Here is a 22,412-nt window from a genome sequence, read left to right on the forward strand (position 1 = left end):
CACTAATTATTAGAGAAATGCAAATCAAAACTACAATGAGGTATCACCTCACACCAGTTAGAATGGGCATCATCAGAAAATCTACAAACAACAAATGCTGGAGAGGGTGTGGAGAAAAGGGAACCCTCTTGCACTGTTGGTGGGAATGTAAATTGATACAGCCACTATGGAGAACAATATGGAGGTTCCTTAAAAAACTAAAAATAGAATTACCATATGACCCAGCAATCCCACTACCGGGCATATTCCCAGAGAAAACCGTAATTCAAAAAGACACATGCACCCGAATGTTCATTGCAGCACTATTTACAATAGCCAGGTCATGGAAGCAACCTAAATGCCCATCAACAGACGAATGGATAAAGAAGAGGTGGTACATATATACAATGGAATATTACTCAGCCATATAAAGGAACGAAATTGAGTCATTTGTTGAGACGTGGATGGATCTAGAGACTGTCATACAGAGTGAAGTAAGTCAGAAAGAGAAAAACAAATATCGTATGTTAACGCATGTATGTGGAACCTAAAAAAATAGTACAGATGAGCTGGTTTGCAGGGCAGAAGTTGAGACACAGATGTAGAGAACAGACATATGGACACCAAGGGGGGAAAACTGCGGTGGGGTGGGGATGGTGGTGTGCTGAATTGGGCGATTGGGATTGACATGTATACACTGATGTGTATAAAATTGATGACTAATAAGAACCTGCAGTATAAAAAAAAAAAAATGGTTCCAATAATTACATGAATGGAAGATCCTTAATGGTTACTTAATGAAACGAGGCATTACAGTTCTAATCTACTTTTTCGGCTGAAACCACAAAGGCCAGCCTTGTTAGAATAAGGTATCACTTTTGCTGGAGGCAAAAGTACCAGGAAGAAAGGACAGAGCCTGAGGTCAACAACATTTTACTTGGAAGGGTCAGGTCTGAGAGCCTCCTGAAGATGACGATCCTTGTACTGACGTCTTCTGAGGCTCCACTGAAATTTCACATAGAATTCATCAGGTTATCGCCACAAAGCATCAAGGCAGGCAACTGAATGCTCTTCCCATCTGGTAGATGTGGAAGCTGATCCTTCGCGGTGCCCCACAAACGTTCATGTACAGTAAGAGCTAACGCTGACTGGCAGGGCTGGGGTGCAAACCCAGCCAGTTTGACCCTGGAGCTTGTAATCCTAATCATCATGCTACATGTACTGCAATAAATACCACTCATTGGAGTTTCCAGAAGAATATTTAATAAAATGTCACGTTCACATTATGGTTACTTAAATGGAAAAGAAAAAAAGGACAAATGAGAAAAAAGGGAAGAAAGAGAGAAAAATATAGGAGGCAAAGATTGCCAGAATGCAAGAGAAAGAAAGAAAAGAGGAACACACGTAGAAGGAAAAAAACAAAAGAGACAGAGAACACCCAAGTGCTTCCCTGGAGACAGAGGTGAATATCAGCAGTAGATTATATCTAAATGCTGCAATGGTGTATTTTAATTTATCTATATCTTCTGATAGTTTAATAGTCTAACCAGTGATCATGGGTTATCAAATGCTCTAGCTTAGCATAGTTTGAAAATTCAATCTGAATGGAATAATTAGAGTGTGGAAACATTTCTACCACAACACACCTGATGAGAAAATCACTCTCCCAGTTGTTGAGATCAACACACACATACACACACCAGAATTAACCTGAAGCCTGAAGACTAGAGGCTTCCCACCCACATAAAGTATGAAACAAAGTACATAGTTTATCCAAATAAAAACCCAATTCAAAGATAAACAGAACTAGAAAATAAATGGACATAAATTCAGACTAAAACTAGAATGTATGTATCTACTAGGAATCATTTCATTAAGGTTTTAAATTTCTGCTCATTTATGTAATTATAAATGTAAGTTCCTATTTAAAATTTTCTATAACTTCAGCTGCTGATTTAAAATTTCAATCCCTTCCATACCTGTGGAAGAGAATCGGTACTCTGGCCTCGAAGTTTGACCACCGTCTCTGAGGAGCTGGAGGTGGAAGAACCAATTTCTTTCACAATCAACCCTAAAGTGAAACGTAGAGAAAAACCAGTGAAGACTTCAAATTATTCATCCCTCTTGCCACTCATCTGACATATACTGCTACCAAGAAGGAAAGGGCAAATATTAACCACTGCCCACAAATCTCACTGTGGCCCTTTGGCGGCAGATTACCAGGGGGGGATCACATTCTCTCCTTGTGCTGCAGTGAACAGGAGCAGTGAGATACACGTGGGGTTAGAGCACAGGGTGGAGGTTAGGAACTGCATTTCCTAAAATAAACTTTTAATTAAGCTATTTATGATGCAGTTGGGAATGAACACAAAGGCTGAAGGTGCAAAGCAATCTGTTTACTGTATCTCCTAAAGCTCCCCCCACTCTCCACACAACACTGACTTTGAATTTAACCTGGACACAGCCTCTAGGTCTGGTTCTACTTAGACGAGCAGTGGGTTAAGTGTGGGGCTCGGGCCTCCTCTGGAGTCACACAGATCTGGGTGGGAACTGGGTTCAGGTAAGTTAAGGAGCTGTGTGTCCTGGCCAGTGTCTGTGTGTCCTTGTGTCTGTCTGCTCCTCTTATAAATGGCGCTGAGCCTAGTACCCATCCAACTAAAGAGCGAACGCCCACAAAGGGCTAGGTCCAGGGCCAGCATATGGAACACACTGTGTTCCGGAGGCTCCTCTTGGCCGACGGGGACACCGTGGCACAGGCCTCCTGCAGCAGATCCCACCAGTGAGACACCAAAATGGGAGGCCACGGTGAGAAGTCAGTTCTGGGGCTCTGAGGTCAACGGAGCTCCCTGTCACCTTTTGAATCAACTTTTGAGTCAATCTTCATAGGAAGAAGATGTGGACTAGTGCACTGGTTGGCACTGGGTATGGTTCCTTTTGAATTTCCTTGTAAATGTGCCCTTTCCTGCCTGTCAATAACTTGCTCCAAAACCCAGAACCCGCACCAGAAAACTCAGTATCAAGCCTGGTGCTCAGAACACTGAACAGACTCCTGCCAAACTTCCACGAGAACGAAGGATAGAGCAGTACACTACGTCACTACTCAATCTTAGCTCCACGTTTTTAAAACAATGGGCTCACATTGTAGAGATTCTGGCAAACTAGGAGGATGCAAAGAAGAAAATAAAATCATCCATAACCCCATCATCCAGAGAAAAGCCTATTAATATTTTTATGCATATTTTGTCATATACACATAAACATTTTTATAATTTGAGATCATACTATCTCAACAATTTGTACCGTTTTTCTTACCTAGGTTTCTTATATTATTAAGTATCCTCTGAACCCACTAGCTAAGGAGAGCACCCTCCCGAGGGAGCTCACCAGAGTGTCCATTCAGCTTCCGAGACAGGAGCATGTCCTCTGTGATGTAGATGCACATGTCTGGGCTGACTTCCAGGGACTCTTCGTTCATCCTCTCCAGGTCCCTGGGGTCGTCAACCAACATCTCTATTTCTGACACAGAAGATGGAAGAGACATTTAGTGACATAAGGGGAAATGGCCACTGTAATTCATAGCCACACCTTGAGGGAGGTTATTTAATTATTCATATTTAAAAATAAATCTGCTAATGAGACGCCACAATAGGAAACTCTAGCAACAACTCTCAACTAGATGCTGCTTCTCTTTTCACAGGACTGCTGTGTTATCTACATGTCTGCTAATGCCATGATTTGACTGTCAATTATTCTTTCTCTTTAAGAAAAAAGAAAAGCTGTACTAGCATGCTGTGATAACAAAGGGCCCAAGGAGACTGATGGGTCGTTTGCCTCATGCCAAAGCAGACTGTCGACAAGGACAGAATGAGTGGTGCATGAAGCTCCCCATCACCTATAGCTGCCTTCTCTCAGAGCATTTAGCGACTTGGTTTGATATCCACGTGAATTCTATAGTAAGCACACGTATGCGCCGCAGTTTTCCTTAATGGAATCAGTGTATCTTTTCCCCAAACCTGAATGCTATAGCAATTATTTGAAACAGAAAAATAAAAAAGATGCACACAAGTACTAAGTTTGGCTGATACAGGCTATAGGTCTGATCGTGTCTCCTTAACACAGGGTTAAGCAGCCAAATGCTGTGTTTCTTTCTTCTCTATTACTACATCAATTCTACAGAAACAATAATGTGAAAAAACTGGAAGAGAAAAAGCAGAGCATCCCAGACAGCAGGTCAGCACGGGTAGCTCCGAGGGCCTGGGGGGCAGGTTACCATCATCCTGCAAATCCTCCTCCAGCCGGTCCTTGCCGCCACTCTCCACCCCGGAGGTGTGGGAGCTGCCGTGGCTGGTCATGGAGCTGCAGGTTTTCAGCTTGCGGTGGATGGCGCTGCCGGGGTAGGCATCTTCGGGGCCCGCGTCCCGGGCCTTGGTGTCGGCCTCGATGCCCGAGGTGTGAGAGCTGCTGTGGCTGGCGGTGGAGTGACGGGACAGGCGCTTATGCTTCATGCTGCCCGCGCTGCTCCCGCTGGCCCGGGACCGCTTCTCCAGCTGGTCCATGTCGAGGTCCAGGTTGTCGCTGATGTAAGATTCCCGGTACTGCTTCTTCTCTGTGTGGTGAGGAAGACAGCTCGTCATTATATTCAACCAAGGCAGAAGGAACAGCTGATTAGCTGGGGTCAAGCCAAGAACAAGTACAATTTCACATTCAGAAGTGAGTGACTGGAAAGTGCTCATAATTCTGATAGGAGCTCAATTTAAGAAGACTGCAAAGTGAATAAAAACCAGTACCATAGATATGAGGCGAGTATTTAACTACTCAAAGAGTTTTAAAGCTTCAAACACCATAGAAGAATGCTACTCAAAGTGTAAGATGGCAGATCACTTCTTGTCTGCAAACTGTTATCGGTCCACAGTGGAATAAGTTCAGGAATTGAGAATAAACATTTAGAAACTTTTAGAGTGATCTGCCATTGCCAGGACATCCACGAATGTGATTTTGAACTTTGCAAAAGGATCGGTCCACAGTGGATTGGAAGTTTTTAAAAATCTGGTCCTTCCCCACAGATAATTTCAAAAGGACTGCTACAGAAACGGTTCAATAAATATACTTATGCTAATTGCCTTTCATTTGATTTGTTCATCTGTTCAATTTGGGCCATTGTTAGCTTAGCTCTAACTGTTGAAGACAATTTAAAATAAAATTATTCTTTTGAGAATTTCTTTCAAAAAATTCTAGAATTTAGATTTTCATGGATGAAGATTGCTTTTCTCCATTTAGGCTGAATCAGTGAGGTTTTACCATCTATTAAGAACACATAGTAATCACTACTGGTTTGATAATTTATACCCATGTAGCCTCTGACTGAGAAAACTGTTCTTTGATTTAACATGTCAGTACACCTCTTTAACATAGCAAAGACACAATATTGGAAAGTCCCTTTTATCCAATGCTAAACTAACCATTACATAAAGGCACAAAGTTACCTGAGCTACAGGTGTACAACTGATACAAACATACTATTTTTGTGCTTCAGGTCAGAAATTTAAAACAAAGAAATAGTTAAACTGCCTTGTATCTTTAATACTGATGAGAAGTAACACATTAGAACAATGTTAAAAATGGAGAGTGCATTTGGGGAATGTTAAATTGATATTATTTCAGAAACTGCTGACTATTAGACTAATTGGGTTCTCAAGGGCCTGTTAATGGATTTAATTGTATTGTATCTTGGTTAAGTAAAAATACTTGCACTCTTGATGTTTGAATCCAGCTCTGAAGTATAATCACCACAGGCTTCCCCAGAGAGGGAATGAACATCAGCAGGAAGAGAAAATATGCATTCCAGGATGCAAAATGGAAAAAGTGCTTGAGGAAGGTTGTGTGTACATTTCTGGGCTTCAGCCCTTTCATGTCAATTCTAAGGAATCGAGCTGAAACACACAAAGGTGAGTGTGCAGAGCCACACAGAGGCAGACTGGAACCAGACATCAGAGCCTAACACACACATCACTGCAACAAAAGTACATCCATCTACAGCCCATTTTTTAGGGTTAGACTGGGTTCTAATGATTCCTATTTTCTGAAGGCAACAGGAGTTTGAAGATGAAGAACTAAAGGGGTCTGCAAAATTCTCATACTTTCTATTCACTGTAGTTTCAATACAATAGCCATATGGCCCTTGGAAGGGTAGAAAGTGAAGAGAAAAAGTAAAAAAAAAAGTCCTATATGGTGTTCGAGTTCTAAGACAATTGAGAATTGTGGATCTAATAATTTAAAAGCTTTTCTATCTCTTTAGAAATAGCCCTTTTACTCCCAAATTTCTGGTAGATTTGGAATCAACTTCAGTTATTCTATACTCATAAGCACAGTCACTAGAAGACAAGCACTTTGCCGACTTGTTTTCTATCTAATAGGAGCCTAGCATGAATTACTTCCTGTCAATGTGTAAGCACAGCCTTGGTGTTCCATGTGCTGGCTTCTATTCCTGTCATCGTGCTTTATCTCTTAGACCCTCTGCAAACATTTAAGAAGCTTCACACCAATCGGTTACAAAATGAGGGAAATGCTGAAATAATTCTGAAATTTATTCTAAGAGATGCAAAATGCAACCTCTCACCCCCTAGTAATTACTGGTGTCAACAGGGCAAATCATCAATGTGCCAGTGTTCTATTTATTCCCTCTATTGTAAAAGCCCACAGACCACCAAGTTTTTCATATGTTATTTTGTAATATAATGCAGTCAATGTGCCCTCTTGACACAGACCTAAGAATAAGCCCTAGCTACTGAATAAAGTTGAGTTGAAAAAAAATTTTAATGACAGAAAGCATTTTTTATCCATCTGTTCTAAATACCGTAAGATTCTTGTGATCATTTTTACTATAAAATGAGAAAATAGTGTTTCAGACAAGGTGACTCTAGATGAAATTTAATTAAGAAAAATATAGATTCTTTTCATGCTGTGATTTTGGCTAATGTTAATAGCTTTTTTTGTTTAAAATGATGGAGTCCTTAAGTGTGGGTGAGATAACTGGATTCAGGCCAAGGTAAGTCCAAAGAAACTGTTTCAGGTTTTCTTCAGATCTGGAGGGATTTCTAAGCAGAGAAAACTAAAGATGTAAAGGAAAAAAAGCCATCCCCGCAAAATCTATCTATATGTATCCACGTAAAAGATCCAATCTGCACCTTTATCATTCCCTCACTGCCCCTACTCACATAAGCCCTCAAATGCACTTGGTGCTATGCCTGGTAACAGACAAAGCCCTCCCCTCTTAACAGGACATTCTATGTAATTTTGCTTTAGAACCTGTAGGGGAGGTTCGTTAATTCTTTCAAGCTCTAAGGGGCTCCCGTTAAGGTCACCTAAACAAGAATTTACTAAAATGCTGCTGGCAGAGAGCTGCTGGAATAAGTGAATTTCTCAAGGTGCCAAGTTGGCCATTTAGGAATGAAGCCAACTTGGCAAAATGATGGGCTCTGCACCTAAGTTACCTGTGCTCACAAGCTTCCTTGGCTCTTCTGTCCTGTTTAAATTCCTAATCTTCATATCAGCGTCAGAGAGATATATGCATTTATTATACTGATGAGTCATCATGGGAAAGAACTGGCAGTCTGGCAGCAGGGGAAGCCAATACACTTGACAGTGAGACCAATTCTCTCCGAAGACAGATGCAGTTTGGTGGCAGACAGTGGAAAATGATTCACATTCCAACTGATACTTAAATTACAATGGCTTCTCCAAACTGGGTCTCATGTAAATTGACAGACAGCTTTTGAGAGAAATCAATCAGATGCAAACCTCTATAAGGTTTTTGTTTGTTAAGAGAGAAAATGGTACAGATGAACCTGTCTGCAAGGCACGAATAGAGACACAGATGTAGAGAACAAACATATGGACCCCAAGGAGGGGAAAAGGGGGGTGGGATGAACTGGGAGATTGGGATTGACATATATACACTAATATGTATAAAACAGATAACTAATGAGAACTTGCTGTATAGCACAGGGAACTCTACTCAATGCTCTGTGGTGACCTAAATGGGAAGGAAATTCAAAAAAGAGGGGATATATGTATACATATAACTGATTCACTTCGCTGTACAGCAGAAACTAACACAACATTGTTAAGCAACTATACCCCAATTAGGAAAAAAAAAAAAAAAAAAGAGGACAGGTACTTGTCTCAATTTTATAGGAAAAGTGAGGTCTGAGAGGTCGAAATCTGTTTCCGATATGGACCTAAGATATGAATCTGCAGCCTAATGTTCATGCAAATACCCCAAATCGAATCCGATCAAATTACCAAGAATTACTACAAAATGAGTTTGCAAAAAAAAATCGAAGACATTAAAAAACCAAATATGCAAAGTAGCATTTTTGGGGATTAGAAGCTGGAGTGTGCCGAACAGGGTAACCACAGGAGATAAAGAGTTAACCATTAGGTTAATACTGTGAAGTTGAAGTCTGCAGCTAGAAGCCCCCATCCCCGTCTTCCTCTCTTCACCATGACTTGACCCCCCTTTCACGGCCCGGAACTCTGAAGCCCCAAAGGCACTGCTCTATTCTGTGTCTCAGCAAAGCTCCCACAGGACTGGCTGATGAGATCCTCAATTGTAAACTTCTCTCTCCTTTGTTTGTCTTTCTTGCTCAGCCAGACGTGGGGCCTCCCAGCAGTCAACAAGAGGCTGGAGACATTCTGTGACCCACCTTTATTGTCACTCTAACCTAAGGAATAATCACACTGGAAGGAATTCCAGATAGCCTGTGGATAACAGCACCAAGGTGGATCAGTGTATAAACAAAGCTCTGAGACGCAGATAAAAGCTGATATGCACAGAAACCCTGGCCTGCGACTTCATGTGGTGGCTTTCTGCAAGAACTCTCAAGCCATGTGTGGGGAAACCTTACAGAGGCTGTTCTCGAAGGTAGCTAAACGGCAGGGATCATCTCGGATATGCTGACTAGCACTGTGGGAGGTGGGCCCTCCGGGACAGTGCTGAGATGAAACAGGAGTGCTGCTGGGGATCTGGAGAGGCCGGCCCCCAGGTCCCACTCTTCAGAAGACTAAAGCCCCAGTTCTTGGCAGCTGTAGAGTACGGGGCCCCGGGTGGCAAGAGCACCATCTGCTTCCCGCCCGAGACCCTGCAGGACCTTCGTTTTCCTCCAGCTTCCGGATGTGGCGCAGGACAGGCTGCAGGTTCATGTAGAGGCGGTGGCTGTTACTCAGGAGCTGCAGCAGGTGTCTGGAGCGCATGGGGCACCCCGTGTAGTAGATGAGCTTCCTGGCTGAGGGCAAGCCATCGGGCAAAATCTCAAACTTCTTCCCCTGTGGAGGGACGGCATGAATCAGACCAGGAAGAAAAGTGTCCGATGTGCCAAGCTCCCCTTCATTTTCTAGTTAGTAAGGAAAACTACAGACTCAGAAATAGATGTCTAAAGCTCCATCCAAAATTCCCGGAGGATAAATTACTGTTTTCCCTTTCAAAAATGTCACAGGACAGAGGATTACCAAAAATTCAGGCAAGTGCCTAGCCAGGGCCTTCTGGTTCCATCTTTGGTTTCTCTGGCTGGCCAGGCCATTTACACAGTGGAGAAGAGAAGGGCCCATCACAAAAGCATCCCTAAATGTAATCCCAACACCCTAACTCAGTAAACAAGACAACAAATTCTAGAAGGGTAATGCATTCAAATATCTGTTGAACACTTACAATGTACCAAACACTTTGCTAGGCCCTGAGAAAATAACAGTGCAGAGGACAAAGTCCCTACCCCCATGTCACTACATTCTGGTGGGAGAGACAGTAAATAAACACATAAAATAACTGCAGCTTATGATAAATTCTGGGAAGGAAATAAACAAGGAGTTATGATAGTGAACAATAAAGGATATCTATTTAGGGTTTAGAAAAAATGAAAAACTCTCTAGTTGGATAAAAGAGGGAGCTGGAAGCCAGAAGGACAGTTAGAGGGATGAGACAGGAAGGAGAAATAAGAGATGGAAGTAGCGTAAGTATCTTTCTGTCAGTAGAGGAATCTCATTCATTAGGTTTGGGATCATTAACATAAAGTTCTAAGTTGAGGGCGAGGGTTTGGCAAAGTTCCTTACAGTTATGGAATGTTATTAACTCCTTTAACTTTCCTGACAATGAATAGGGCAGCAGGACTACAGAAAGGAATATTCCAGGCACAGTGATTCTCAGCTGGAGGGGAGAGATAAAGCAAAGAGGGAGGCATATTCTAACTACACACTTAACGTCAGTGCAAAGCAATATGGGTTTGTGTAACTCAGACGTGGATGGAATTTCTTACCTCTCGACTTTCCATTTTAAAAGGAACCAACATTGGATCTCAATGCTAGAATGCTTATAACTTACACTTAATGAGCACTAAGCATGTATTAACTCACTTAATCCTCACAAGTCTATGGGGTGGGCGGGGGGGACAGTCAATTATCCCCATTTTGGAATGAAGAAACCAAGGCACAGAGATGTTAAGTGATTTGCCCAGGGTCACACAACTAGGCAGGGCTGGGCTGGCTGCAAGAAGAATCATCTGGGAAGTTTGCCAAGATAGATTCCTGGTCTCCACCCCAGACCTACTGAATCAAAAATCTCTTAGGTGAGGATGATGAGGCCCAGAAATCTAAATAAGCTCCTCAGATGCGAGTGATGCACAACTAGATTCAGGAACCACTGGGTGCAGGACCCTTAAGAAATTCAATTTCTATAAATGTATTTTATTACTTCTTAACTGGGGACATGAAGGGGGCAAGTGGGGTAATAATTTGCTCATTTACAAATAGCTCCACTCCTTTCCCAAAGAGCTTGAACGAGAAAGAGCCAGCAAGTAGGAGGCAGGTCAGGCCCCATTTAATGTATGAGTGAAGTGAAATCAGATTGGACTGTGCCCAATGTAAAGTCAGAAACAGGTCTTTTAACTCCCAGGGCAGTGTGGAGTCAGTGCCCAAATGCTATTTGGCAACAGTGCCCTTTATTTATATAGGCCATCTTCCTGATGGAAAGAAAGAAGCACATGTGTCCTAATCCTTATCTTCCTCCTTTCTTTGTGTATTTTTTCCAATAATTTCTGAACAAAGCGAAATTATGAATTTTAACGACCACTAGAAATACATATAATTAACTGTAATTCTTTGAACCCTCCCGCAAATGGATACAGCTGACAAAACAGTGAAACAGCTGGGAAAAATCAAGAATCTGCTCCAACAAAAGAAAGTGTATCATTCTCAATAATCTAAAAGTAAAAGTACTTTTCCCGTTAAGAATGGCAGTCCTTTCTTTATAATGATGAGTTTCAACAGACAGATATTAATAGAAACATCTTTTTATATCACTCTTTATTCTTTGCTCAAGAGAAGTTAACTTCCACAAGAACTGGCCAACCCCCATGCTAAGAGTAATTTACCCTCTGATTACAGCTTTCTGTTTTCTAATCCCTCTGCTGTACATTTTTAAAAACAATTCTGTTTGATGAATTCATCTTGAACTTCTCCCATCACATTTCTTCTGAAACTAGAATAACTTAGGGTAGAGTGGTGGGGACCAGATACACAAATTAAAATTAGTGATTTCTTTTGCTATAAGACTCTGTTTTAGGTTCACTACTGAAAAGTGGCAAGGATTATAATTATAGCACATGCATAAGAATATAAGACAGCTAACTAACTATTTTCATCTTCAATTTTGAGAAAATATCAAGTTTTGTGCCTGAAACAACATTTTGTTTAAAAAAACAAAACAAAAAACAATACAAGTCCACAAAAACAAAAAACTGAGTATTTTAAGTCAGTTATTTTAAACTTACCACAAACACCAACTTTCCAACATTGGTCCAAGGGAAATCATAAAGTAATTGTTTCTCTTCATCTAAATTCTGTGGAAAGAATTATAAGAGTTACTTATAACTCTTACAAGTAATGCACAGAGAGTTACTGAGGAAACTGACAGATATTCTAAAATAGCTCTAACTTCTTTCCCAGAAAACTAAAATACAGTAATTAAAATCTGAAAGAGGTCCCCAACTCTCTTTGGAGATATGCAGACAGTAATTAAAAGAGGAGTGATACAATTCTGTCGCTTTTGGTTCCGGAGTGACTGCGTGAACCTGCCCTTTTAAGGCAATCTTTTCCCTTCTGGCCTATCCCTAAATTTAAATAAAAAGTCCAGAAGACTCAGGCATTCAAGAGATGAGATCAGGCACTCGACTTTCATAACTGGATACTTTGCCTATATCGAAGATAAGGCATCCTTTTATTCTCCCCGGTCTCACAGAGGGAGGCACTCTCTCCCTTGTTGATGGCTGTAGCATAAAACCATCCCACCTGCAAAAGGATGATGGTAAGTACTTACTCAAGGGACAGGTTTTATCAGAAAATTGTAAAGGAAATTAAAATGTCTGGTCAGTTACTGTATTAAAAAGTCATTTTTCCTTCCACAGTTATAGATGTACCAGATGGTAAAAAAGAATATTAAAAATTAATGACACACAAAGAAAAATGTCTGGATATTAATGATCTGTGAGTGATGAACTGGGGCCAATCTTTGGTTTGTTGTTTTCTGTTCTAGAGGACTTACTAGTGTCAAGGATCAGACTGCTTCACTTCGTCTATCCCACGTTATCTACATCTGTGCTAGACAAACAGGAAGTAACAACCAATCAATGGCTGGAAATGGACCAGTGAACCTATCGCAGGACCAGGCAGGCACAGTGCCACAGTAAGACATAGTGGATGCCATTTGACACTTACTTCCCATTAACTAACCTGAAAAATCTGTATTCCCCGCATGGTCAATCCAAGGGTCAGAGAAGCTTCAATTTCCCTTTTATCCTATAGGAATAAAATTCTATGAAAAAGTATATTTTTCTTCTACAATGAACAATTCAGCACCAAAGAAAAGAACCAAAGATAAATTTCAGGATTAGAAAGCTTTTGACTTAAAATAACTTTGCTTGTCTTTCTGCATCCCTTGTTTTCTGTAAGATTTAAGAAAATCATGGGCACATATTAAATCAGTAATGGTATTTTCTACTTTCTAAATCCCTGCGATTTCAAAGTTTTAGTGTTTTTACTATATTATATACACTTTCATATCTGACAATATTCTAAATATTTGTGTTACTGAGAACTCCAGTAAGTAAGACTATTTTGCTGCTTTTACATCATTTTTTTTAATCTTCTCTCTTATGCTTAATCTTTTCTCAGAAGTTAGAATCTTGAATATAAGGTTGTAGTTATATTCTGAGGTGTACTAGACTTTATGTGTTTAAAACTGGTTAAATCTCCCAACTCTGAAAACAAAGTCAGAGGCAAGCCTGAATAGTTAATGCTCTTTCATGAAGATAGCTAATAAAGCTATAAAAGCTTTACATTTAGTTAGTCTTGAAAGAAAATACTTATGTTTAAGAAGTTCAATTATCACTTGCCAATATGATATACATTCTACCAGCTAAACCATAAACTAAAAAAAAAAAAATACTACAACAAGTATAAGGGAAAAAGTTGTACAATTAAGAATGTATTCTGAACTTGGCCACATCTTCTAAGTGCTCATCTGTAACAAGTGGATATAAGGTATAAAGTTCAAAATAGAAAACAAAATTGCTGAGTAACTAAAACATTTTCATTATGAGATTTCTCAATAAAAACAATAAATGAGTACATGCAGATCTTTATTACATTTACTGCCAGTTTTTGCATGATCATGGAAAGGGATATTTTTAGAAAATGCATCCTTACCTGGCATAGTAAAGAGAAGCCACAGCCTATTTCCACTATTGGGGCTGTTTTTTCCCACTAATAACTCTTCACATCAAGAAAGGCACATACAGTACAGACTTAACAGGAGAAACCAATCCATCACTATGAGCTTAGGCCAATTTCCCTTTCAAGGCTGTTCTGATTGCTTCCTGAAATAAGATTGTGCTCATAAAAATGCTGGTCGTGCGTGTATGAGGTGCGTATTACTGGGAAAGAGGCACAGAGGTTGTTTTTGTTGTTGTTCTTGTTGTTTTAAGTTTCCTGTCTTCTGTCTCCATTTTATTAACAGTCCTTAAATGACGCAGTTTTAATGGCGGCCACGTGATTTCTTTAAAGAATGAAAATTCTGCCTATAAGGAAAAAATATCTATTTCCCCACCTCATTGAGTTCATTAATATTAGTTATCTTGTTTTAAGCAGACCAGAGTGATTTTCTATGACACATAAAAGTAGTGCACTTTAAGCAAATTGAAAGATTAATTTTTACATGAAAGATAAATTGGAGATATCTACTTCACTAAAGGATTCCTAATAGGATCTTAATAGGATTCTTTAAAATACCAAAGCTTCCCTAGAAAATAAAAAGCAACCAATATTTACTGAGCATTCACTAATGTGCCAGGCACTCCATCTGGTTATTTCAGATTCACCATCTTGTTGAATCTTCCCAACCTGTGATATGTATAGGATCATTCCCACTTAACAGATGCCCAGGATTGTAGCAACAGTTGCCTAGGATCCCAGCATGAGTGAATGCTGATGGAGGGTTTATAAAGCCACAGTCTTGCTGATGTATCATTCATACTTCTAATACATTTAAAAATATAAATTTATTGTCAAAAAAGGTCATTTATTTGCATTTTCTCATATAAATTGAGGTGTCACAATGAACTCCCTTAAAAGAAAAAAAAGAATTCAGTCTTCCAGGAATTTAGCTGAAGAGATCTTGTGGAACTCTATGCCTTTGAAAGATGACAGGGCATTAACAATGCATCTCTTGCGCATGAAAGAGAAAAAATAACATCCTTTGCTCTCTTTTTAAGTCTTTTGAACCAGCCAGGAAAATTACCCAGCAATATATCCAAACTACGGTCTAGTCTCCAATTGTCTGGTTATGCTAATCTTACCACAAAGGATGTAGGAGAGATAACAAACCTAATAATAACAATGATAATGGTAAAGGCAACACGTTTAATTTCATGCCTAACACATGCTGGGTACTGTTTTAAGCACTTTTCAACCACTAATTCCTTTAGTCTTCAATAAATCTCAGAGTTTATTGGGTATGTTACCATCCCCATTTATCTATGGGGAAACTAAAGCACAGAGAGGCTAAGTAACATGCCTAAGGTTACACAGTAAGGGGTGAAGCTGGGATTTAATCCCAGCAAGGTAGGCCCAACAGACCACACTCTGAACCACTTCATCCTATTTGGTTGGAGAAGAAATATACCTTTGAATACTTAAGTGGGAATTCAAGGGTTCTTGCCATGGAAGTGATACTTGTGAAATAGGGAGAGGAGTGGGAAGGAGAAGCAGGAGAGAAGACAGAACGTGATAAATAGTATTGCCAGTGATTCCCTGCAGAGCCCGCCCCAGTTATTATTTGGGTCTGTGACCTCTGACCCAGGATGGAAAAATGAGGCTAGAGACACAAGAACACAAAACACAAGGACACAGGAGAATGGCAGTAACAAACTTTAGAGTGACAGCACAGAGTCAGTGGTTTAAGCACACAGGCTCTTGTCAAGTAGACCTGGGTTGAATCCTGGCTCTTATTAGTTTTGTGATCTTTGGTGTGTATCCTGGTCTGTAAAATGAAGATTACAGTCCTATCTTATAGTTATGAGGATTTTAAAAAGAGGATAAATATAAAGTGGCCCCATAAACACAATACTCAATAAACATTAGCTATTGTGGTGATGTTCTTATTACTAATGGATACATGCAGGTACGGCTTCACTTCAAGGAGTATTAAAAATTACTGATTGAACAAGTTGCAAATGTTACTCCCCAAGGCAGAAATGCAGATTTGGGAAGGAGAAAAATAACTATTTCATAATCACTGAAATGCCAGATGCACAACCTACAGCCACTTGTTATCTCAATACTAGGACCATTAAAGAGACTCCGTTCTGCTCCCAGGACTGAGGAAAAGCATCATTGACTCCAAGACTGACCAATGATGACAAACAGCGCTTGAAATGAAACTCTTTTAGAAGCCCATTAAAAAAAATTAAAATGACAATTTTCAATAAAAGCTTCTCCTGATCAAGGAGGTATGGCTGCAGACCTACTGCAGTTTTGTACCTTATACAATCTGTAGTAATGGACGGCAACATCATCCAGTCGGACGGCCTCTTTGATATATTTAAGATGAGCTTCAGAAGCTGTCAGTGCGAACTGATCTTTGTGCATGTTTGGAATGTGCTTCAGGATGTAGTCCTTTCCTCTCTTGGAAACAACCTGTTGGGATACAATGGGAGCACAATGCAACATTTGTTGGAGGGATGCAAATACTACCCTCATCCCCCAAATGATGAAAGGATGAGAACCGAAAACAGGCCATGTAAACTGGCTGATTTCCATTAGAAAATTCCCACGCTTATTCTTTTTTGATCATCTGTTATGTGACCTGGCTGAATCAGCTAATACTAGAAGCTACAGAGTCAATTTAGCTGTAGTACTCCATATCTAAGAAGAAAAATCACAAGAAATGGGAAAAATATGTTCTCTTGGCTTTAAAATCACCAACAAAGAAAAACCATGCAAACTTGCACAATTTTGTCCACCTCACTGCTTATACTTGCAGAATTACTGGTACCATGAAATGCAGCCACTGTCAGCACATCTTCAGGTTCCGGATCCGACTTAACTCTTCTAAAATTACAGCCACAGAGTGGGAGGTTCTAAATGCTAATCCGAAGAAAGCAGGGGACTGCGAGGAATTCTCAGAAACATTTCTGGTTTTTGCATAAGAGGCTGATATGAACACTTTACTCGAATACTTATGAGAAAACAGTTTCACGCAAATATTCATTACAATTCACTGCGACTTCAGTTTTCATCAGACAGTAGTCAAAGCTTTTAGATATCAAAAATATACAGTATCCAGTAGCTGCAGGCTCAAAGAAAGGTGTGATAAGTTAAAAGTCTTAGCTGGTTTCACGAAGATTATAAAATATGGAAAGAATTATGCAAAGTGAACAAAAAGCATTTTAGTGCTTAAAATGACCAGGATTTGAAAATTAGAGAATTTTTAGTTTTATCATAGTTTTTATAGTTCCTGATGTTTTGTTTCTTCCTATGAATATTTTAAGGAGAATTAAACATGATGAGTTCTTGGCCAAAAATCAAGTTTTGCTGAGAACTCAAGTTACAGATTTTTCTTTCTAGGTTCCTTTTACATGGAGATCACCTAAATCAGTACTTGTCAACCTTTTTCAGGTCAAAGAACCCCTAGAAAATAATATCTGTAAGGGCAATGAAGTAGATGATTTTGGTGATCGCAAGGGTTGAGGAAGCTGGTATCTCAGCACCCTGGGTGCCATGGCACACTAATGGCAAGCTCTGCTTTAAAGACCAAGGGTCATTGAGTACCTGTTGATAACTAGGGAATGTAAATACAGGTTAATTTTGGCCCAACAGACATTGCTATGTAATAGCCTGACATCTTTTGTGGGTTTTCTTGAACAACTGAAGCACAGTCAGCCAGTGAACAAAAGCTTATGTTGAGCACCGTTATGTGAAATGCTGAAGAAACAGAAAAGGTTAAGTTTACGCCTGTCCTTTAGAATATGCTAAGAAACACTTAGATCACTGGGTGCAAGAGACAAACAGAGCATTTGAAAATAAAATACTTATGTTCAGGGTCTTACTGAGCCCAGAGGAGGGGCACTGGGCACCTAGACAGTCTGCCCAGGGAACCACACCTGAGCTGATGAGCACGAGTAGCCAGGTAAAACAGGGAGGGGGCCTCACCAGCTAAAGGAGCTGCAGACAGAAAGGCCCAATGTGTGAAACACCACAGTAGGTGTGCAGACACAGGAATTGCTGGGTGTTGCTAGAGCACAACACACAAGGTGCAGGACAACCAGAAAGGAAGCTGGAAAGGCTGGCAGGGACCACATGCCAGGAAGTTCCTAGGTCAGGCTTGGGAGCCAGGGCTTCACTCCGCAGATGAAGGTTTAAATCAGGAGCAAAATCAACTCCTCTGCAAGCTGCAAGTAAAGCCTGAAGCAGGGACACGCGTCTGCAGGAGTGCTGATGAGAGCTGGAGGCTGGGAAACATGAAGAACCACGACGGGGAGGACACGTGGTAATGTTTAGGAAGTTAAGAGCAACAAAAATACAAGAGGATCTTATTTCTTAAGCTGGGTGATGCGGAATCAAGGGTTTATGTTAGAGGATGTTCTCGTCGACTGGATGGGGCAGGGAGAAAGGAGGGTGATAAGAAAGAGCCCCGAGTGACTCAAGTTTCTGGGTGATCAGGTGGACGGCAGTGCCACCGGCTGAGGTTAGGAACACAGAGAATTGAGGTGGGAAGAAGACGAATTTGATTTGGGACATTCTGAGTGTGAGGTGCCTATGGGTAAACAGATGTCTTACAGACATAGGGGAGAGAAACAGATTCAGGAGGTGCCAGCACATAGGTGGTTGTAAAAAGCATTAATTTGGAGGAGATCTCCTGGGATGTGAGTGACTAAGTGTCAAATGCAGCAGAGAAATTCAGGAAAAGAAGTGAAAAGTGTCCAACGGATTTGGCAATTTAAAGGTCACCGCTGGCTTTAAGGACAGCACCATGAGTGGAGGGGGTGGTGAGCAAAGAAGGCAGATGGATGTGGGTTGAGGATTACACGTCGAAGTAAAGAAGCTAAAAAATCAAATATACGTCGTCACTTTTTCAAGAAGCTTTACTGAGAAGGGAAGGCGAGATTGGTAGGTCTTCTTTCCCTCCCTCCTTTCTTCCCTGAGGATGGGGAGGTGTGAACCAAACAAAGTATGTTCTGACTTAAGAAGAGTTAGTTGGGATAGAGGCTGAAGATACGGGAGAGAGAGAGAGACGTCTCAGGAGAGACCTAGAGGAAGAATGGGAAGCGATATCAACAGGGTGGGGATGGAGAAAGGACCTCTGAGACAGTCAGTGCTCAAATAACCTAAGTTTTCTTGCTGAACTAAGGGGGTGGCTCCTCTTTTGAGAGTGAAGGAGATGGTGGTCAGAGCAAGCAGTTTACTTATATTTGTTTCCTCAACACAGGAGAAGCTGTGAATGATCTCACCTTTTAAAGGGTAATGTTTTTCTCCCTTCGAAGGGAAAAAAATGCTGCTTGAATTAAGAGTAAATAAGAAGGTCAAGGCCATGTAAATGCCAAAAGAAGGCTGGCAAATTCCAAGTTCCACCATCTTTAGGATGGATAGCAATCCTCTTCCTCAGAAGCCATAAGCAGATTGAGTCCATCGAGAGACTGTATGTGCCACGCTCTCAAGTGTGAAATGTGTATCTGGGCGTGATGGAGGGTGTACTGGCCATCAAACATCTGGGTTCCCAGTTCTTGTAGCAGCATGACTACCCACACAATGAACTAGAAATGTGCTAGAGAAAACACTTTAGAATTTGAAAACAGTGCCTACCCAAGACGGGAAGTAAGCCTCGGGCTCAAAGTATTTTCCATAGTGCTTATTCCTTTTGAAGTTCCCAAGATCAGCCTGCAGCGCGAAGGCTGCCAGCAGGAAGTAGGCCTCCTCTCGGAGTACACACTGGGAATGAAGAACTTGTTTTCTCAGGTGCCAGTAATAATAGTATCTTGCTGCTCTGTCACTAGGAAAATAAAACAGAACTCACATTTTGATGGAACAATCTAAAGGCATGTAAACAGAACCCAAATCCTGCTATCCATCTGGTGACAAGAGCTCTTCTGTTCCTGCTACCCTCCTTCCCCCTCCCTCCTCACTCACTGAAAAGGGGGAGGTTGTAGCTAATACCTGATTGCTGCCTAACTGCTGCTTCACCAAGGTCGCAGAGCGTCAGGACCCCAAGTCAGACTACCCAGACGGCAAAAATAACACTTCCTATGGCCAACAGCATTTGATTCATTCAGAGAATGGAAAACAGATCTGAATCATTCCACTCCAATATGGGATATACTACATTGAACAAGTATTAGAATAGAAGCCTAGGCATCTGTTGTCTGTATTAAAATAATTTTGCTACAATAATGCTGCACACATGACACAAATAAGGACAAATTTGAGGAGACAATCCTGGCTTGAATGTTATGCTGTCCTTTTTCGTTTTGTTTTTCATCTGAGCACATTACAAATACACTAAGGCCCTTTTCAAAATATTTCTGTTTATATGCCCTACTAGAAAAGAATTTGCCTAACTATGAATAGTCTTTTTTTTTTTTCCTCTAAGAATGAATAAACTGAAAACTCTCCTTAAATCTTTTTTTTTTTTTTAATTAAGTGGCTGTTACTTTATGGGTGTGATTTTATAGGCACATGATGTAAGAATCATGATAGTCGTCACAAATGGAAATACTAATAGTGCACTCATTACAATCCATTGAGGTCAGAAATAAATACAGTCCCCATTAAATACACTGAGTAAGAAGTGCTGACTGGGGAAAAATATGGTCAAGCTCCAAAAAATGTCACAGGCAAACAGGACGCCTCTGTGATCAAAGGAAAAATGCAAGAAAAAAGTGTGTGTGTGTGTGTGTGTGTGTCTGTCTGTGTATGTATTTAATGAGTATTTGTCTTCCTATTATTTTAGGTTGAATGTTCACCTGAGATTAATAGCTCATTAGTTGATGATAATAAAAACATATGGGTTTACTTTAACCAAGACTGTGTTTAAAAATGAAAAGTTTAAAATTTAAAAATAAAGCATTTATGTAATTTTTTTTCCCTTATGACTTTTCAGAGCACTTCTTTTTATAATGTTGAGTACACAGTGTTTGGACTAGCTCATCACTGGGGAAAAGGGCAGAAGTGTGGATCAATTAAACATTCATTAGTCCCAGGGGGCTAATTAGTGGCTAAATAATATATTTTCCTTCTTTCCAGCACATTCCATTCCAATTAAGTAAACTGAGTAAAAGTTTTATATAAACTGAGAATAACTAGAAAAGTTTCTCTGCTTTAAAAACATTCTTTACGGGCTAATATTTTTTACTTTTTAATTTGCATGTGGCAGTAACATAGATATTAAGAGCAAATCTCAGATACAACTCATTAGCCACATGTATCTTTGTCCCTTTTATGTGGGGTTTCTCAAAATTTAAAAATAAATAAGTAAAGCACAGAGTTCACATTTCTAGTATTTTCTATCAGCCAACAAAATCACCTCAAAGTCTTCCAGCACTGAATCCTCCTATACAAATAATAAACTGAGCTTCTAAACTGGGGAATTCTGAGTCTGTATCATGAGCACAGTATTATTCATGCATCTGCCTCCAGAAAAAGAATCAATTACCTGCCCTTGCCAAACTGCATCTAAGATTCACACAGGATACCTCCACTGGGCATAATCTTAGCTTTAAAGCTACTGCCAAGAACAGAAGCAAGACCCCAAAAGTGAAAAGAAAACCAGGCTATATAAACACCCATGCATTTTTATAAGACAGAGTTCCTGCTGCTGTTCCACTCCCCACACCACCACCAGAAAAGAATATAATCCATTAACCAACTTTCCACTTTACACAAGAGTGCTAGCTCTTTCTTAAAGGAAATATCTTTTTGGTGACTGATTTGTTATTGAAAACGTGGAGTAGAGAAAATGTGAGCTGATGAGATTGTTAACATTTTCACTGATAGTCTAACATGATCACTCATTCATTCAACACATGTTTATTGAGTGTCTACTGTACCTCTGTTTTAGGGACTGAAGATACATGCGTGCGTAAAAATATTTTTTAAAAATCCCTGCTCTTTTATATTCTAGCAGGTGGAGACAAACAATAAACACAAGTACTTTATCTGATATGTTAGAGGATGAGTACTGTAGAAAAATAAATGTTTGGAATTTCTCCCTGTCCTCATACCTGATCAATCGGCCATTTTCCACATAGTACTGCACGCGGAAGTGGATGATCATAGGGGGTCCAAACTGGTCAATACCCTAAACAAAGACATGCGTAAAAATCAGGCTGTTTTTAGTTACTTCAAAAGTGGGTTTCAAAAACAACAAATACCATTATTTACAAGTTACTTTTTAAACACTGAAAGGTTTGATCTACTTCTAATGAGTAGGGGCTTGCAGCGGGTAGACAGTTGTCTCAGTTGTCCTAGATGGATACCAGGTTTACGCGAAAACGGGAAGTTTTATAACTATATCTGATACTCATTCACTGTAATGCCAATGACAACATACGGGAAGATAAAAATAAATGCCAGTGGAAATTTCTAGCTGAGATCCAGCTCCTCTCTCAGCTCTGTCCCCTGTGGTGACCATTTGCTCCTCATTACAATGTTCTGTTCGTCTGACATTCCACATACCAAATGCTAACATGCTGTTTGTTTATTTAGACATTCACGTTCCTTACTTTGTAGTTGGCTTTGAAGTAGCCTTCCAGTTTACTCCAAGAATTCTTAAATACAAATTGGAGGATTGAGGATTAGACACTGGGGATTAGTACTGATTTGCGAGGGGGTGATCT

General features: G+C 40.2%; 1 protein-coding gene and 1 long non-coding RNA gene across 11 annotated transcripts in view; one reads left to right on the top strand and one right to left on the bottom strand.

The window, feature by feature from the left end:
* Positions 1-22,412, top strand: part of LOC309625419 — a 606,027-nt gene that overhangs the window by 188,525 nt on the left and 395,090 nt on the right. The window lies entirely within an intron of this gene.
* FRMD6 (FERM domain containing 6) overlaps positions 1-22,412 on the bottom strand; it is a 260,583-nt gene that overhangs the window by 8,150 nt on the left and 230,021 nt on the right. For 9 of the 10 annotated variants that reach the window (XM_082384835.1, XM_082384828.1, XM_082384834.1 and 6 more), the window contains 9 exons: positions 21,798-21,874; positions 19,384-19,570; positions 16,063-16,218; positions 12,757-12,822; positions 11,799-11,867; positions 9,129-9,303; positions 4,250-4,585; positions 3,364-3,495; positions 1,959-2,050 (listed from right to left, as the gene is read on the bottom strand). In XM_082384835.1, coding sequence (XP_082240961.1) covers positions 1,959-2,050; positions 3,364-3,495; positions 4,250-4,585; positions 9,129-9,303; positions 11,799-11,867; positions 12,757-12,822; positions 16,063-16,218; positions 19,384-19,570; positions 21,798-21,874 — 1,290 coding nt within the window. Of the gene's footprint in view, positions 1-1,958; positions 2,051-3,363; positions 3,496-4,249; positions 4,586-9,128; positions 9,304-11,798; positions 11,868-12,756; positions 12,823-16,062; positions 16,219-19,383; positions 19,571-21,797; positions 21,875-22,412 lie in introns of those variants that run through there. The other variant, XM_082384829.1, reaches the window with a different exon arrangement.

The sequence above is a fragment of the Balaenoptera borealis genome (genome assembly GCF_965194805.1).
Source record: "Balaenoptera borealis genome assembly, chromosome: 3".
Lineage (NCBI taxonomy): Eukaryota > Metazoa > Chordata > Mammalia > Artiodactyla > Balaenopteridae > Balaenoptera > Balaenoptera borealis.